The sequence below is a fragment of the Ranitomeya imitator genome, chromosome 5 (genome assembly GCF_032444005.1).
Source record: "Ranitomeya imitator isolate aRanImi1 chromosome 5, aRanImi1.pri, whole genome shotgun sequence".
NCBI classification, from domain to species: Eukaryota; Metazoa; Chordata; class Amphibia; order Anura; family Dendrobatidae; genus Ranitomeya; species Ranitomeya imitator.
Genome location: NC_091286.1, coordinates 618,019,906 through 618,039,570, shown reverse-complemented (window position 1 = coordinate 618,039,570; position 19,665 = coordinate 618,019,906). Strand labels below are relative to the sequence as shown.

The 19,665-nt window shown below is 42.8% G+C and overlaps 1 protein-coding gene across 6 annotated transcripts in view; it reads right to left on the bottom strand.

Moving 5' to 3' along the window:
* Positions 1–10,710: 10,710 nt before the first annotated feature.
* RNF144A (ring finger protein 144A) overlaps positions 10,711–19,665 on the bottom strand; it is a 126,602-nt gene continuing 117,647 nt past the window's right edge. For 5 of the 6 annotated variants that reach the window (XM_069728056.1, XM_069728060.1, XM_069728057.1 and 2 more), the window contains one exon: positions 10,711–11,508. In XM_069728056.1, the coding sequence (XP_069584157.1) occupies positions 11,377–11,508 (132 nt within the window). In that variant the 3' untranslated portion in view covers positions 10,711–11,376. The remainder of the gene's footprint in view (positions 11,509–19,665) is intronic. The other variant, XM_069728058.1, reaches the window with a different exon arrangement.

Genomic DNA, 19,665 nt, shown 5'->3' with positions numbered 1-19,665 from the left:
CAGTGTGTGACAGCATCCAATCATAAAAATCCGCTAAATAACCCGCTATAAAAGTAAATCAAACCCCCCTTCAACACCCCCTTAGTTAGGGAAAAAAAAGAATTTATTTCCATTTTCCCATTAGGGTTAGGGCTAGGGTTGGGGCTAGGGTTAAGGCTACAGTTAGGGTTGGGGCTAAAGTTAGGGTTTGGATTACATTTACGGTTGGGAATAGGGTTGGGATTAGGGGTGTGTCTGGGTTAGAGGTGTGGTTAGGGTTACCGTTGGGATTAGGGTTAGGGGTGTGTTTGGGTTAGGGGTTCAGTTATAATTGGGGGGGTTTCCACTGTTTAGGCACATCAGGGGCCCTCCAAACGCGACATGGCATCCGATCTCAATTCCAGCCAATTCTGCGTTGAAAAAGTAAAACATTGCTCCTTCCCTTCCGAGCTCTCCCGTGTGCCCAAACAGGGGTTTACCCCAACATATGGGGTATCAGCATACTCAGGACAAATTAATTAGACAACAACTTTTGGGGTCCAATTTCTCCTGTTACCCTTGGGAAAATACAAAACTGGGGGCTAAAAAATAATTTTTGTGGGAAAAAAAGATTTTTTATTTTCACAGCTCTGCATTATAAACTGTAGTGAAACACTTGGGGGTTCAAAGTTCTCACAACACATCAGATAAGTTCCTTGGGGGGTTTGGTTTCCAATATAGGGTCACTTGTGGGGGGTTTCTAATGTTTAGGGACATTAGGGGCTCTGCAAACGCAATGTGACGCCTGCAGACCATTCCATCTAAGTCTGCATTCCAAATGGCGCTCCATCACTTCCGTGCCCTCCCATGCACCCAAAGGGTGGTTCCCCCCCCCACTACATATGGGGTGTCAGCGTACTCAGGACAAATTGGACAACTTTTGGGGTCCAATTTCTCCTGTTACCCTTGGGAAAATACAAAACTGCGGGCTAAAAAATAATTTTTTGGGGAAAAAAAATTTTTTTTATTTGCACGGTTCTGCGTTATAAACTGTAGTGAAACACTTGGGGGTTCGAAGCACTCACAACACATCTAGATGAGTTCCTTAGGGGGTCTACTTTCCAAAATGGTGTCACTTGTGGGGGGTTTCTACTGTTTAGGTACATTAGGGGCTTTGTAAACGCAATGTGACGCCTTCAGACCATTCCATCTAAGTCTGCATTCCAAATGGCGCTCCTTCCCTTCCGAGCCCTCCCATGTGCCCAAACGGTGGTGCCCCCCCACATATGGGGTATCGGTGTACTCAGGACAAATTGGACAACAACTTTTGGGGTCCAATTTCTCCTGTTACCCTCGGGAAAATACAAAACTGGGGGCTAAAAAATAATTTTTGTGGGAAAAATTTTTTGTTTTATTTTTACGGCTCTGCATTATAAACTTCTTTGAAGCCCTTGGTGGGTCAAAGTGCTCACCACACCTCTAGATAAGTTCGTTGGGGGGTCTACTTTCCAAAATGGTGTCACTTGTGGGGGGTTTCAATGTTTAGGCACATCAGTAGCTCTCCAAATGCAACATGGCGTCCCATCTCAATTCCTGTCAATTTAGCATTGCAAAGTCAAACGGCGCTCCTTCCCTTCCGAGCTCTCCCATGCGCCCAAACAGTGGTTTACCCCCACATGTTGGGTATCAGCGTACCCAGGACAAATTGTACAACAATTTTTGGGGTCCAATTTCTTCTCTTACCCTTGGGAAAATAAAAAATTGGGGGCGAAAAGATAATTTTTGTGAAAAATATGATTTTTTATTTTTACGGTTCTGCATTATAAACTTCTGCGAAGCACTTGGGTCAAAGTGCTCACCACACCTCTAGATAAGTTCCTTAGGGGGTCTACTTTCCAAAATGGTGTCACTTGTGGGGGGGTTTCAATGTTTAGGCACATCAGTGGCTCTCCAAACGCAACATGGCGTCCCATCTCAATTCCTGTCACTTTTGCATTGAAAAGTCAAATGGCGTTCCTTCGCTTCCGAGCTCTGTCATGCGCCCAAACAGTGGTTTACCCCCACATATGGGGTATCGGCGTACTCAGGACAAATTGTACAACAACTTTTGGGGTCCATTTTCTCCTGTTACCCTTGGTAAAATAAAACAAATTGGAGCTGAAGTAAATTGTTTGTGAAAAAAATGTTAAATGTTCATTTTTATTTAAACATTCCAAAAATTCCTGTGAAACACCTGAAGGGTTAATAAACTTCTTGAATGTGGTTTTGAGCACCTTGAGGGGTGCAGTTTTTAGAATGGTGTCACACTTGGGTATTTTCTATCATATAGACCCCTCAAAATGACTTCAAATGAGATGTGGTCCCTAAAAAAAAAAGGGGTTACGGTCCTGAGGACAGGTCCTGGGAGCCTGCTGAGAACATTCAGGCTTTGCAGCTCATTGCTGCCTTCGAGCATAGCGAGGTCCAGGGGGGAGGGCCCTAGGGGGGGGTAATGTTAGGGGTCGAGTTCCCGCCTCTGCACGGGGGAATCTTGGGCCATCTCCACTGCAGTCTCCCATTCTTCTCCTGCCGCAGTGGAGTCTGCTCAGCGGAGACGCCGGTCCCAGCGTCTCACTCAGTCTGATACTGTGCAAAGGGTTACGGCTGCCTTTCCAGCTTCTGCCATTGTAGCCAGTACTGGGCAGCGGCTAGCAGACGTTTTTGGGACTAAGTCCTGCTTTTCCCCTTCTGAGCATGCCCAGGGTAAGATCTCTTGTTGGAGATCAAGGGTCACATGCTTAGATACTGCAGCTAATCCCATTGGTCCTCTAGGAAGGTCCTCAACTTCTGTGGCAGCCTCCCATTGGTCCTTCTGGGAAGGTCCTGTACTTGCTGCAGCTATAAAAGGTTTGCATGACCGCACGGCCATTCGCTAGTATCAATCCAAGTTATGTGCTTTGCGCCAGTGTGGTTATGTGTGATTGTATTCAAGGACCCGGCTGAAATAAGCCCCTAGAATACCGGCACCTCCGGTGAGGAGATTGTATGCTATCAGTTCGGCAGTTAGCTTGTGCTCCTGTGAGTCTAACAGGGCGCAGTGCTTTCCTTTCACAGCTACTCTGTGAAGTAACAGAACTAGCCTATACCGCCAAATAGTGCCACGATTCACTAGCAGCAGGTTCCTCCTGCATGGTGGACCCCAGGCTGCGAACACACCAATAATAATAAACATCTATATTTACTCGCTGCGTTCCGCTAGCCCTAACAGATACCTATCCATTATTAATCCTATAGTTGTGAAAAAGATAAATAAACACACAGCCAGAAAAAAAATATTTTAATGAAATAAAACACAACACAGTTTTGCCATCTTTATTGTTCTGCCAATCCATGCGACGCCCTCGATCTCCTGCAAAAAAGGAAAAATAAAAAACCTATAATATACCCATACCTGTCCAAAGTTCAGTCAGTCCCACGCCGTAATCCATATCTAGGGGATATACAGTTTACAACCCGGAGCGCTGCTAATACGAACGGCCCGGCTGTAAACTACTGAGGAATGGACTTTAGTCTACCTTCAACCTTAAAAACTCTTATTACTTAAAAAGTCACTTCCTACCAATTTCTTCTTTAAGAATCCAAGTGCATGTTGGGATACTCAAACGGGACATCATCAGCGGGGCAGATACTACGGTCACTGCTGCAGCCTCTATCTCCACCCTGAAATGAAGCATCATCAGTGATGTCAGTTTCAAGGGCTGGGCTAGTCCCTGCTCTACTGAGCATGCATTGGTTGTCAATTCTGATGTATGCTCAGTAGGATCTTGTCAATGTATTGTAAGGAGAGATCGCGCCGGGCAGAGTTTAGCCCCACCCCCAAAGTGGTATCTGTTTCTGGGGTGATGCTGGTTTCTGATCTGCGTGTTCTTTTCTTATAGTGCACACTGACAGTGCACTCTCTTGCCAGCTCATTTCTAATTAGAGCCGACGAAGGAGTACACTGTCACTGTGCATTATACAGAATATTGCACCGTGAGAAGATCCTAATGAGCATACGTTGATGAATAGATACTGTGCGTTATACTTTATATAGAGATATTACCTGCATTGTAATCCTATTGTTTATTGGCTAGTATGAAGCCTAGTGGGCAGCGTGAAAATTGCAAGATTTTTTATTTTGCTTTAAAAAAATATATCATATGTAAAATTCTAGAATATGTTGTTAAAAGTATATTATAAAATTGTTTGAAAATAAAAAATCAAATAAAAAAAAAAATCACAAAAAAATGTAACATTACACCTGATGTAAACATTGCATCATTTTTGATGACACATTCACAGGAAATGGGATGATGCCAGAAGTCTTTCTTCCTACTGAAATAAACATGCACACCTGGCTAAGTAAAACATTTATTGCTCTGGTAGGGAAGCAAAAAAAGTTGTTGGCCACATAAGCGTCTGGTCAACATCTAATGTATGGTCTTCTTAAATTGTTCATTTCTGATCAGTGATTTGATATATTACCACTTGTGTATAGGATGTAGGTCTATATCATAGCAGTAGTAAACTGCTAAGAAGATTTGAAGGAAGAACTTCAAAAGTGTGAAGAACTGTGGCTTATACTCAACTTGTCACATGGCTCCTTCAGCTCTTCAAACCTGTTGGAGGACATAAAGTTGCCTAAAATCTGAAAAAAAGGTCTGCTTTTTTTTTAGCTCCACAGTTTTCCATGGGCTGTGTCTGGTATTGAAGCTCGTTAGAGTTGAACAAAAAGATTAGCAGGACTCATATCCAGTGGGCACATTGGTAGTCCGTGGTTACCAGTCCAGAGTTCTCTAACCCTCTTTCGACTAGTTGGCATACTAGTTGAAAAACAAAGCAAAAAGAAAAAAACACTACTCACCGCTTCCATCCTGCACTGATCCATCTCAGATGCTCAGTTGGTCCACCATTCATGTAACCACGCCAGCCATTCAGTGGCCACAGTTCTTTTTCAAAAGTTTTATTAGAATTTTAACTTTGAACCGGGAAGGGTAGATTAGGGATGGACGGGAGGGAGAGGATGGGATATGGAGGTGGGGAAAATAAACCCCTATAGCAATAGGGGAAAACAGGTATCGTACAATAGATTAGTATAAACATATTAGATATATAGATATCGCGGGCGGAGCCGTGGGCGGGGTCATCTCCCCTCTCCTGCTTCTCGGCCTCGCCAGCTCAGGCGAGGCCGCGGCTTTGGGCCTACCAACGTCGGTAGCTCCGATTCTTGTGGGGATACCTGTAGGTCCCGCAGATTTCGGTGCGGGAGTCGCTGTGGACGGGGGGTTGTGCAGGGGTCCTCCTGTGGCTGAAAATGGTCTGGGACTTTATAGCACCGATGAGTGCAGCCTCTTGTCTTCTCGTGCACGCCATGGCTTGCTAGGGACTGGGAGCAGACCTGTGTCACAGGAGCTCCTGCTAAATCCCTAATTATTAGCGGCAATTTTCAGACATTTTGGGAAGAAACTGAACAAAACTTTATTTAAAGTGTTCAAGGCCAGGACACAATATGAGGAAAATGACTTTGAAGAAGACACAAGCAGCACAGGGACATGTGGACCCCAGCCGTGGCCTTGCTGCCGGCAGTGGCCACAGTTCTCACATGAAGAACTGATGGTATCATTGATATGAGGTGCTACACACATGACCACTGCAGCCACTGATTGGCTGCAGGGGTCACATGCTGGCTGGCCTGAGGAGAACCAACAGAGCATCAACGCTGCCGATTGAAGAGGTATTTTTGGCAGACTTTCTTTTGCATGTGTTATAGCAGGAACACGGCAGGTATCTGTAGTTTTGTCCTAACACACCAAATAAGTCTAAAAAGTATGCTAATTTAATCTGAATCCACAATTCTGGTTAAAGACTATAGAAATGCTCATGCTTCCAAATAGACTTTTTTTATTAGGACTTTTAGATTTGTAATTATTTAATCAGAAAACTGACTATTGTTTAAATCAGGTTTTTATTAAATGTATTTTTACATTTAATGCAAAACCTGATCTAACAAATGGGTCATTTTCTTATAACACATTCACTTTGAGTCATTCGTACAGAAATTCGTAAAGTTCACCAACATTTTTTCACAATTGATTATCCGCATTTTTTTTAATCTCATATTTGGTAGCATTAATGGGGGCAGGATGAAGATTCCTAGAAACAAAAACAGAAATACAGTAATCTCTATGGTTCAACGCCGGATTCATAAATCCCTGTGTTAACATCCGAGTACAGATCACAAAGTTTGGATTAATCGCGGGTCTCTTGACCCCATAGTTGACAGCCCATATATGCCTATGAGACTGCTGAGTTTGGGTAAGGAGGCTCAGGGACCGTGCAGCGTGCAGTTACATATAGGTGTGTTAATGTAGTTTAAAGGGAATTTGTCCGCATGTTTTTGCGATGTCATCTGAGAGCAGCATGATTTACGGGCTGAGACCCTGATTAGAGCGATGTGTTACTTACTGGTCAGTCATTTTGATACAGTCACAGTTTTCTCTGCTAAAGATCTAGCAGTGCTCAGAATGCTGAGCTCTGTTTAACCCCGCCCACATCACTGATTGGCAGATTTCTATGCATTTTGACAGAAAGCTGATAATCAGTGGTGGGGGCGGGGTTACATGGAGAAGTTGACTAGCAGGCATGAGACACCTAGTCCTTTAGTGATAATCTCCTGCAGATAAAGCACTGATTTTATTGTAACAAAAAAAAAAACGCCCAGTAAGTGACACATTGCTGGAATCAAGGTCTCAGACCCTCATCGTGCTGCTCTCAGATTACATAGCAAAAACCTTCTAACAGATTCCCCTTGAGGTAAAACACGATTACAAGCACCTAGATGCCACACATTCTCTGTGATCTGTCAGAAAATACAGAAGTACCTTCTAAAGAAAAACTCAGCACATGTTCTCCTTCCCACCCATGAATCCCATAGCAAACATAGAAATATGTAAAAAAAAAATAAGGCTTATCGGGTAATCCATCATCTGTGATTTGTCGACAATATGTTCCACTTATGCAGGTGAAAAGGTTCAAGGTATCATGAAATCGGCAGCTGCCTGCAAGCTTTTTGTAGATTTTAATCTGGCCGGTCCTGAAAAGTCACATTAGCTGACCAGCAGTGATTTAACAGACTAAGTACACTGTTCATTATTGGGTTCCTCCCATCACACAAATTCATGGCCTATTACTAGGAGCAGCCATTCGTGATGAGTGAGTATACTCGTTGTTCGGGTTTTTCTGAGCACGCTCGGGTGATCTCCGAGTATTTGTTAGTGTTCGGAGATTTAGTTTTCATCACCTCAGCTGCATGATTTACAGCTACTAGCCAGCCTGAGTACATGTGGGGGTTGCCTGGTTGCTAGGGAATCCCCACATGTAATTAAACTGTCTAACAGTCGGAAATTATCCAGCTGCTGAGATGAAAACTAAATCTCCGAGCAGTCATAAATACTCGGAGACCACCCGAGCAATGAGTATACTCGATCATCACTAGAAGCCATCACTTTCTCATCAATGAATGCTTATAATGAATGGTTCTCTACCGAGTAATCAATAAGGTGAGGAGACTATATTGACTCCATTTCCTGAATCATTGGTGGTCCGAGAGGTTGAACTATCACTGTTCAAAATAGAGAGGAGCAACAGGATTTGAACTACCCTGGTTTGGCAACTAGTTTGGTCTTTCATGGCAGCCAGATTGGGACAGTGTTCACTTCTGTGCCAGAAACCATTAAGTACATCTTCATTTCTGGAGAAATAACATCCTCCCCTTCTTCAGCTCATGAAGGATCATGTGCAGCTTTAGAGATTCTCTCATAACTTGAATGTTCTCACCTTTCTTCTTTCCAACTTTCTGTATACAACCAACCTGGTCCCCCTGCTTTGTATAGAGACGAGTGAATCTGCTGAACTTTGATGTTCCTGATCGTCCTCTGAGGCATCTCTAAACCCCAGCCAGAGCAAATTAACACGGATTAAAAAATTGTTTAAAAAAAATTCTATACACCTCTCTGTGACCCCACCTATGCAACCATGTCCACATTCTGCTCCACACACCTCTGTGTGACCCCACCTATGCAACCATGTCCACATTGTGCTCCACACACCTCTCTGTGACCCCACCTATGCAACCATGTCCACATTCTGCTCCACACACCTCTCTGTGACCCCACCTATGCAACCATGTCCACATTCTGCTCCACACACCTCTCTGTGACCCCACCTATGCAACCATGTCCACATTCTGCTCCACACACCTCTGTGACCCCACCTATGCAACCATGTCCACATTCTGCTCCACACACCTCTCTGTGACCCCACCTATGCAACCATGTCCACATTCTGCTCCACACACCTCTCTGTGACCCCACCTATCCAACCATGTCCACATTCTGCTCCACACACCTCTCTGTGACCCCACCTATGCAACCATGTCCTCATTCTGCTCCAGTCTTCACTCATCTTTTCCTGCAGCGTCATGGCACCTTCGGTTCCTTCGAACGGACTATGCTTTGAAACGTCAAGATGTCAGGATGACTCGCATCATGATGTTACAGGGTGGCGTCATGGTATTTGGAGGCAAAGCGTATAATTTTTCAGGGCTATTCGGCATGGAGGGGCCAAAAGTGCAGTGGTAGAATAGAAAGGTGCTGCAAAGCTACACATGGCCAAAATAAGATGGGTAGAATTTTTGTTTATTCTTCCCAGACACTTTAGAATCCAGAAAAATAGTGGCTGGATTTGCACAAAGCAAACTGCATAAAATTTTGATTCACCTGAATGAACAGATTTTAGGAAATTCTAAATTAAGCGGATTTAGTTAGAATCTCTTGCTCTCTATAACAGTGAAAGTATGTGCTCACTGAGTTTTATAGATGCTTCAGGAAAACTCTGGCAGAGCTTTTGGGTCATCATTGGTGTCTTTTAGTTCATTTTCTCAGCGGCCTGGCCGACAGCGTTTTTTCCTTTGTTTGAATTGTGTATATAAACTACTCAGCAGCTTCCAAGCAGAAGAATGGACCAGTCACTTTTTCTAAGCCTGAAGGGGTTAAAAAAGCCCAAAAAGCCTAAATATGCGCACGACGAGTCGTTTTGACATTGCAGTGCATATTGCAAGCCAAATCTTCTTGATGAAAACGTTGTATGGACATTAACTTTGAAGGTGAGTAGAAAACCGAGAGCTGGCAGTGCCAGGAGCAGTGCTCTTACGGATCTGAGTCCGATTTTGTAGACTAGCTAGATGAAGAACATGCAGCATTTCTAATGAAGACTATGCAGAAAGTTGCTTAATTTTGCAAGCAAATGATCACAAAAAATCCAATGCAAATATATCCATAACCTTTAATCTGCTGGAACGTTCCTACTGATAATTCATATTTGCCTTTAAGGGGGTTGTCCCATAAACAAGGTGCATTTAACATTAGTTCCACAACTGAATATGTATACAAAAATATTCCTGTGCTGAGATTATTTTATAAATGTGCCTTTGCTATGTACTGTTTTATATGCTGTGGCTGACCATGAAGAGCTGCTCCAGTTCATAGTCAGCCCAAACCACTGGCTCCTGCACAGGGGTAAAAAGCCTAAGTCACTTATGATAAGTGAGGTTACAGACACACAACAGTGGCTCACTGATGCTGCTCCTGTGATAAAACAGGCAGGGAAATGTGTTACATAACAAATAAAGTGTTCCTGCCATGTCTCCAGCTCCCTGAGTCGATCACAAATTAAGCCAGAGACATATGGGCTCAGCAACCACAAGAGATCCTGTGTCACTGACTTGATTTATGATACGCTCAGAGGGTTCACTCCTGTGATAAAATAGGCAGGGAAATGTGCTTCTCTACACAGAATCAGCTGCTGTGACTTATACTTATCCCTCTAGTTAGGAGCTGTGGTATATGCCGACCATAAACTGGAGCAGCTGTGCATGGTCAGACACGGCCATTACACAGCACATCGTATGGACACATTGATAAGATTATCTCAGCACAGGAACATTTCTTTTAGCACATCCAATTGTGGAACTTATTATTATTTCAAGAGCTATAAATAAAAATGCACTTTGTGCAGTGATAACCCCTTTAAGCCTTTCATACACATTAAAAACATATCTCTCCCGAGACCTCCATAAACATAAGTGCTTGGCTCGGCCAAATGCTCCTATGTTCCCTATGAAAAAGCCTCTGCCAGCCTGATTTGGCAGTGTCTTATCTAATGGAAAATTAAAGGACGCTGAAGGATATACGACATGTTGGATCCTTCTCTTCCCTGATATCATCTAGCAAGGTTTGAGGTTCCTTGCATTTTAGACTGTCAGACGATTCTGCTGGTGTTGGAGGGTTCAGCCTACTTAAGTGTTAATTTGTATAGGGTTTTTTCGATGAAGCAAAGGTTATCATGACTCACAATGATTCATCTTGATAACTCATCACAGATGTTATCTAACTTCAGAGGATTAAGAAGGCACCTTAACATTGCACAAATCATTGACCAATGTCAAGTTAGGTGTCAAATGACCCTCTTTAATGCCAACATAAAATAATAGTGTGGTATTATTTGAGTCAAGGTAACCCGTGCTAAATTTGTAGATCGCATTGCAGGTAGGCATGAGGCTAATAATCTGTAAGGAGGGAAAACAAGCTTGATGAGGACCACGGCTATAGAAGTGCGCTCTCACATGAGACAAGCCACAATGGCATGTATAAAAAAAAACAGCAAAATCTATGTAAATTGGATTTAAATTTTTTACTTTTTTCTCCATTTTTTTCTACCTTTTAAGCTTTTCTCACTTTGGTAAATCCAGACAGCAAGAAACATGAAGCTTGGTGCATTGTATACTCTGCGATATAAAACAAGGAATAATTCTACAGCAATGCATAGCTTCAGAACAATGCACAGCTTCAGAACAATGCACAGCTTCAGAACAATGCACAGCTTCAGAACAATGCACAGCTTCAGAACAATGCACAGCTTCAGAACAATGCACAGCTTCAGAACAATGCACAGCTTCAGAACAATGCACTTTAAGAAATATACAGCATTTCACAAGAAAACGAAAAGATACAAATGAAGGTAAAAATCAGGAATGACATAGAAGACATTAAGCTTAAAAACAGTTTAAAACTGGACCGACGGGACCAGAACGGACGTCGGACCCAACAATTGTTATGTGGTGAATAATATTATCTATACATTGTGCGACTTATCCTCCTCAGTCACTACGATCCTGGAGTGAAGTCAGGAGCGGCGAGGACACGAGATCTCACTATAATGGCACAGTTTACTGTATGTCCCGGGAAGCTGGTTCAGCCAAGGCTAAAACGTGTCCCAAGAGTGATGCAGCCTTCAGCAGTTCTGCCTGGGACGCTGGGGAAATCCACAACACTCTCCTCAGCATTAAGTTGGCAGCGGGTCATCATCTCCTTTACTGCATTTACATTTGCAGCACAAAACAAACGGTGTGGCCAGTAAGAGGAAGGGGGAGGCTACTAAAAGTAGGAGGCCGAATCCTGCAAATATTCCAACCACCTGTGGAGGAAAGATGAAGATTAAAATAATATTAAAGGATAATCTGTGACATATAGATGTGTTCTAATATCTATCTATATCAAATGTATCTTCCCCCTTCATCTATTCATCTTTCTACCATCTATCTCTATAAATCTATGTATTTATAATTAATGTGTCTTATCCATTATCTCTAGATCAAGTCTATCAATTTTATCTATAAATATTACTGTATCCTCTTCATTTCAAATATAGACTGATTAGATAGATAGATAGATAGATAGATAGATAGATAGATAGATAGATAGATAGATAGATAGATAGATAGATAGATAGATATGGGATAGATAGATAAATACAGTGCCTTGCAGAAGTATTCGGCCCCCTGGAACTTTTCAACCTTTTCCCACATATCATGCTTCAAACATAAAGATGCCAAATGTAACTTTTTGGTGAAGAATCAACAACAAGTGGAACACATTTGTGAAGTTGAATGAAATTTATTGGTTATTTTGCACTATTTTGCAATATTATTCGGCCCCTTTAACTTAATACTTTGTTGCGCCACCTTTTCCTGTGATTACAGCTGCAAGTCTCTTGAGGTATGTCTCTATCAGTTTTGTACATCGAGAGACTGATATTCTTGTCCATTCTTCCTCGGCAAACAACTCGAGCTCAGTGAGGTTTGATGGAGATCGTTTGTGAACAGCAGTTTTCAGCTCTTTCCACAGATTCTCGATTGGATTGAGGTCGGGACTCTGACTTGGCCATTCTCTCACCTGGATACGTTTATTTGTGAACCACTCCATTGTAGATTTTGCTTTATGTTTGGGATCATTGTCTTGTTGGAGGACAAATCTCAGTCCCAGTCTCAGGTCTTTTGTAGACTCCAACAGGTTTTCTTCAAGAATGGTCCTGTATAGCAAAGAGCCAGATTTATGGAGATCAAGAAGCAACTCAGGGATAGGAACATTATTTACTCGATGATCTACCCGGCCCGACTCCGAGTTGTTCATAAAGGTTCTTCTGTGTTTTTCACGGATCCAGCGGAAGTGGCTGAATGGCTACGATCTCATGGGGTGTCTTGTGCAAAGGAATCCTGAATACACCTAATTCAGTAAAATTCTTTTGATCTTTTAATACAGAGCTCTCTCTGGAGATGTCCAGATTACCAACCATACCGGACGCTGATTCCAGCGAGGGTATCCCCTTATTTCTTTGATAATGGGAGCACAGGACGTTGCTCCTATATTGTTTGGTTCTTGTTCTATGTTTTCTTTCCTATTGGTTCTATTTGTTATTTACGTAGAAACTGCCGCCGACAACATTCTTATTCTCTGGGTACTTTCCTTAACCTTTGCCTGAATGATAACGCGTATCATATTTGGATGAGTGGACATGGGATCTGAGATAGTGTGTTTGACGTGGAATGTACGAGGTATAAAATCTCCTCGAAAGAAAATTAAGGTTTTTTCGCAGATCAGACGTCATCACCCCCATATAGTAGCCTTGACGGAGACACACCTGACCAGAGATACGGCCCGATGTGTGCAGAAACCATGGGTGCAATGGCATATCCACGCTTTCCATACTAGCTACTTGAGAGGTGTTTCGTTATTAATACACAGAGATGTTAGGGGGAAGCTAGAGAGGCACTGGCAATACGTATAAGATCCTCCCCTGATATTAAGGGCATAGATATAGCAGGTCGGGTGGACACCATCGGCCTATACGCCAACGATATGGTGATGTTTATGGATGAGGCAGAGGAAACTTTACCACGAGTTATTGCCACTATAGATGTTTTTAGTACATACTCCGGCTTGTATATAAATTGGGACAAATCTGCTCTGTTGCCTCTCTCTTGTGTCCCAATGCCAGATCTTGAAACCTTATCCTTGTTACCTGTCGTATCCAATCTTAAATACTTGGGTATTTATATGTCCCGAAGCAGTAATGCTGATCTACAGCTTAATGTCTACCCATTGTTAGAATTAGTCAAATCCAAATTTGCATCTTGGAGCAAGCTCCCATTATCTGTTGCAGGCCGTATTAACCTAATAAGGGTATGTTCACACGTTCCTGATTTCCATCCTTTTTTTTTTCAGGACTGTTTTTTAAAAAACTGCAGCTCTTGGCAGAAAACGCAGGTCCTTTTTTTTGGTCCTTCTTTTTGTCCTTTTTTGATGCGTTTTTTGATTTTTTTTGATCCTTTTTTTTATGCAGTTTTCTATGCAGAGTCTGTGTGTTTTCTAGGAAGTTTTTTTAGGGTTAAAATGGCTGAAAATACCCTAACCCTACCCCTAACCCTAACCCTACCCCTACCCCTATTCTAACCTTAGTGGAAAAAAAAAAAATTCTTAATTTTTTTTATTGTCCCTACCTATGGGGGTGACAAAGGGGGGGGGGTGTCATTTACTATTTTTTTTATTTTGATCACTGAGATAGATTATATCTCAGTGATCAAAATGCACTTTGGAACGAATCTGCCGGCCTGCAGATTCGGCGGGCGCACTGCGCATGCGCCCGCCATTTTGCAAGATGGCGGCGCCCAGGGAGAAGACGGCCGGACGGACACCGGGACGCCGGGTAAGTATAAGGGGGGGAGATTAGGGCACGGGGGGGGGGGGGCATCGGAGCACTGGGGGGGGCATCGAAGCACGGGGCGGTGGGATTGGAGCACGGGGGGGCGGGATCGGAGCACGGGGGGGGCAGCCACACTCCGCCCACGCACTTCCGCCCGCTTCCTCGCACTTCCTGCTGCAGCGGTTCTGCACCATAAACCGCAGTAAAACCCGCAGATATTTTTTTCATCTGCGGGTTTTACTGCGGGTTTGACCTCACAATGGAGGTCAATGGGTGCAGAACCGCTGCGGCTCCGAAAAAAGAAGTGACATGGTACTTCTTTTTTCCCGCAGCTATTCAGCGCGGCTTTTTTTTTTATTTTCCGCATTGTGGGCACAGCAGTTCCTGTTTTCCATAGGGTACAATGTAATGTACCCTGCATGGAAAACAGCTGCGGACCCGCAGCGGGAAAATCGCGGCAATTCCGCATGAAAAAAGGATCGTGTGAACATGGCCTAAAAATGATTTTACTTCCTAAATTTAGTTATCACCGCCAACATAGCGCAGTGCCAGTGCCTAAGTCCCTCTTTGCCAATTTAAATTCCCTAATCACTTCTTTTATATGGGGGAAATCTAGACCCAAACTCAGATTGTCTGTTTTGCAGAGACCTAAACAGGGAGGTGGAGCGGCATTGACGGATTTTTTTCTATATTACCTGGCCGGACAGGCTAAAGCATTGGGTACATGGATGCCTGGTAGTTGCCTCCCCAACTCTGAACACCATCTGCTTCACTCTGCTCGAGTGGAGTGTCCATTGAGTTTTTTAGAATCAGAAAGAACTAACACACCTCACTCACTGCCCATGCTCCGACTGGCACGATTGGTTTGGAGACAAATAAAGAGGGTTGTTGGATTTACGGATATTATAGCGGAAATGCCCCTATGGAAAAATAATTACTTTCCGGCGCTGCTGGATCACCCATCCACTGATTTTTGGGTGCTACATGGTGTTAACTCGGTGGGGGATTTATATGACCAGGGGACCTTTGTGTCCTTTGAACAGTTGCAGACTAGGTATGATATCCCAAGATCCCAATTTTTTCATTTCTTACAATTAAGATCAGCCTTCCAGTCATTTATGAGGGGGGTGGACACAGGTCGCACGATTTCGTCTCTGCCTCTGATAGGAATCCTCAAATCCCAGGGACCCCAGGGCCTTATTTCCTCATTATATACCTATATACTATCAGTGGGGACTGGATCTGCTATAAGTCTCATCAGGGGGAAATGGGAGAGACTCATTTCTGAGGTACAGGAAGAAGAATGGGAGGAAATTTTAGAGTCCCCACTTGGGGTATCCCCCTCAGTTAACAACAGAATGACTCAACTATATATAATATATCAGTCATATTTGACCACCACACGACTTTTTAAAATGTGTCGACTCCACTCATCGGAGTGTCTGCGCTGCCATTCATCAGATGCGGATTTTATCCACATGATGTGGAGTTGCCCTATTATCCTTCAATATTGGAAAGAGGTGACAACATTACTTTCGTCCATGGTAATACCTCCTGTTCCCCTTGAGCCATTAATTTGTTTATTTGGGGTATGGGATGAAGAAACTTGGGGACACCATATTGGGATCTTTTTACGGGAATCACTTTTTATGGCAAGGAAGGTAATAGCAATGCGATGGATGGGGAGTTCATGCCCCTCCCTGAGAGCCTGGGTGGAGTTGGTAAATTCGGTCATTCCATATGAAAGCACGTTATATCAAAATAGAGGATGTCCAAGTAAGTTTGAGAAAATTTGGAGCGGATGTAACTCCTCCCACCTTACTTTATAAATTTAATTCATAGTTAATTACTCTAAGGCAGGGTATTAAATTCCCATAGACGTTATGCAGAGATAAATGCGAGTTTAGTATTAGGCTACTTTCACACTAGCGTTTTCTGCAATCCGTCACAATGCATCGTTTTGCAGGAAAAACGCATCCTGCAAAAGTGCTTGCAGGATGCGTTTTTTTCCCCATAGACTTGTATTGACGATGCATTTGTGACGGATTGCCACACGTCGCATCCGTCGTGCGACGGATGCGTCGTGCTTCTGCGGACCGTCGTGAGCAAAAAACGCTACATGTAACTTTTTTGCTCCTGACGGACCGCTTTTTCCGACCGCGCATGCGCGGCCGGAACTCCGCCCCCACCTCCCCGCACCTTACAATGGGGCAGCGGATGCGCCGGAGAAATGCATCCGCTGCCTCCATTGTGCATTGCGACGGGGAGATTCCGACGCTAGTGTGAAAGTAGCCTTAAGCGGCAGAAAAGCAGTTAATAGGATATAGTTGTAGTTGTGGTTCAATGACTGTAAATTCTCATGACTCCATGTTGTGTTTGTTTGGTTTGAATGGAGTAAATGATATGCTAAGCACAGTTGTAATACTCAGTTATGCATACAATGTACATATTCCATATTGAATGTATCACCAATGAATACAAATATGTATGTTGTATACTTTTACTTTGTGGTTAATAAACGAATTTAAAAAAAAAAAAAGAAAAAAGAATGGTCCTGTATTTGGCTCCATCCATCTTCCCATCAATTTTAACCATCTTCCCTGTCCCTGCTGAAGAAAAGCAGGCCCAAACCATAATGCTGCCACCATGTTTGACAGTGGGGCTGGTGTGCTCAGGGTGAGGAGCTGTGTTGCTTTTACACCAAACATATGGTTTGGCATTGTTGCCAAAAAGTTTGATTTTGGTTTCATCTGACCAGAGCACCTTCTTCCACATGTTTGGTGTGTCTCCCAGGTGGCTTGTTGCAAACGTTAAACAACACTTTTTATGGATATCTTTGAGAAATGGCTTTCTTCTTGCCACTCTTCCATTAAGGCCAGATTTGTGCAATGTACGACTGATTGTTGTCCTATGGACAGACTGTCCCACCTCAGCTGTAGATCTCTGCAGTTCATCCAGAGTGATCATGGGCCTCTTGGCTGCATCTCTGATCAGTCTTCTCATTGTTTGAGATGAAAGTTTAGAGGGACGGCCGGGTCTTGGTAGATTTCCAGTGGTATGATACTCCTTCCATTTCAATATGATCGCTTGCACAGTGCTCCTTGGGGTGTTAAAGCTTCGGAAATGATTTTGTATCCGAATCCGGCTTTAAACTTCTCCACAACAGTATCACGGACCTGCCTGTTGTGTTCCTTGGTCTTCATGATGCTCTCTGTGCTTCAAACAGAATCCTGAGACTATCACAGAGCAGGTGCACTTATACGGAGACTTGATTACACACAGGTGGATTATATTTATCATCATTAGGCATTTAGGACAACAATGGATCATTCAGAGATCCACAATGAACTTCTGGAGTGAGTTTGCTGCACTGAAAGTAAAGGGGCCGAATAATATTGCACGCCCCACTTTTCAGTTTTTGAATTTCCACAAAAATTTAAAATAAACAATAAATTTCGTTCAAGTTCACAAATGTGTTCCACTTGTTGATTCTTCACCAAAAATTTACATTTGGTATCTTTATGTTTGAAGCATGATATGTGGGAATAGGTTGAAAATTTCCAGGGAGCCGAATACTTTCGCAAGGCACTGTAGATAGATAGATAGATAGATAGATAGATGTGAGATAGATAGATAGATAGATAGATAGATAGATAGATAGATAGATAGATAGATAGATAGATAGATAGAAGGTATATGGTATAACCCGAGACCCCTAATTTTGCCACAAAAAAAACTGGGAAAAATTAATGACTAGGATGGAAAATGCAGCAACTACTGGTAAATGTCAAAAATAAAAATAGATACCAATGAAAGTAAAATTCATTGAGACATCAGTAGGTTGTGTTTTTGAATATCCATATTGAATCAGGAGCCCCATATAATGCTCCATACAGTTCATGATGGGCTCCATAAGATGCTCCATACAAAATACGCCCCATATAATGCTCCATAAAATTTATGATGGGCCCCATAAGATGCTCCATATTAAAATATGCCCCATATAATGCTGCACAAATGCTGATCATGGCCCCATAAGATGCTCCATACAGATATTTGCCCCATATGCTGTTGCTGCGATTAAAAAAATAAAATAAAATCACATACTCACCTCTCGTCCCTCAGGCCCCCGGCACTTGCTATAGTCACCTTCTCCGTTCCACTGCTGGGCGCCGCTGTGTCCTCTGCACTGAAGTTCAGGCAGAGGGCGGCGCACTCACTAATCGCGTCATCACGCCCTCTGACCTGAGCGTCACTGCAGAGGAGCGGTGATGGGACGTGGACAGGTGAATATCGAGCAATGCCCCTGTTATACTCAGCTGGTCCCGGCGCAGCCCCTGTACATCGCTGGTTCTCCTTTCTCAAGGCTTGTGAGCTGAAATGTCGCTGTGCTATGTGGGTCTGATTAACGTCCCCTTTTTTCACTTTGGAATCTATGGAGTACTGCCTTCTCTTTATTATTTTTTGTCTAGATTTGGGCAAATGTTGGATGCATTGCTGAGGAGGCCTGACCATTTTTTCACTATCTATCTATCTACAGTGCCTTGCAAAAGTATTCGACTCCCTGGAACTTTTCAACCTTTTCCCACATATCATGCTTCACACATAAAGATACCAAATGTAAATTTTTGGTGAAGAATCAACAACAAGTGGAACACAATTGTGAAGTTGAACGAAATTGAAAGTTAGATAGATATGATAGATAGATAGATAGATAGATAGATAGATAGATAGATAGATAGATAGATAGATAGATAGATAGATAGATAGACAGAAAGATAGATAGATAGATAGATAGATAGATAGATAGATGATAGATACAGGTGGTTCTCACAAAATTAGAATATCATCAAAAGTTAATTTATTTCAGTCCTTCAATACAAAAAGTGAAACTCATATATTATATAGAGTTATTACAGACAGAGTGATGTATTTCAAGTGTTTATTTCTGTTAATGTTGATTATTATGGCTTACAGCCAATGAAAACCCAAAAGTCATTATCTCAGTAATTTAGAGTACTTTATAACAGCAGCTTGAAAAATGATTTTAAAATCTGAAATGTTGGCCTATTGAAATGTATGTTCAGTAAATGCACTCAATAATTGGTCGGAGCTCCTTTTACATCAATTACTGCATTAAAGCGGCGTGGCATGGAGGCGATCAGCCTGTGGCATTGCTGAGGTGTTATGGAAGCCCAGGTTGCTTTGATACCAGCCTTCAGCTCGTCTGCATTGTTGGGTCTGGTGTCTCATCTTCCTCTTGACAATATCCCATAGATCCTCTCTGTGATTAGGGTCAGGCGAGTTTGCTGCCAATCAAGCACATTAATACTGTTGTTTGTAAACCAGATATTGGTACTTTTGGCAGTGTGAACAGGTGCCAAGTCCTGCTAGAGAATTAAATTTCCATCTCCAAAAAGCTTGTCAGCAGAGGGAAGCATGAAGTGCTCTAAAATTTCCAGATAGACGGATGAGCTGACTTTGGTCTTGATAAAACACAGTGGACCTACACCAGCAGATGACATGGCTCCCCAAACCATCACTGATTGTGGAAACTTCACACTAGACCTCCAGCAGCTTGGATTGTGGTCT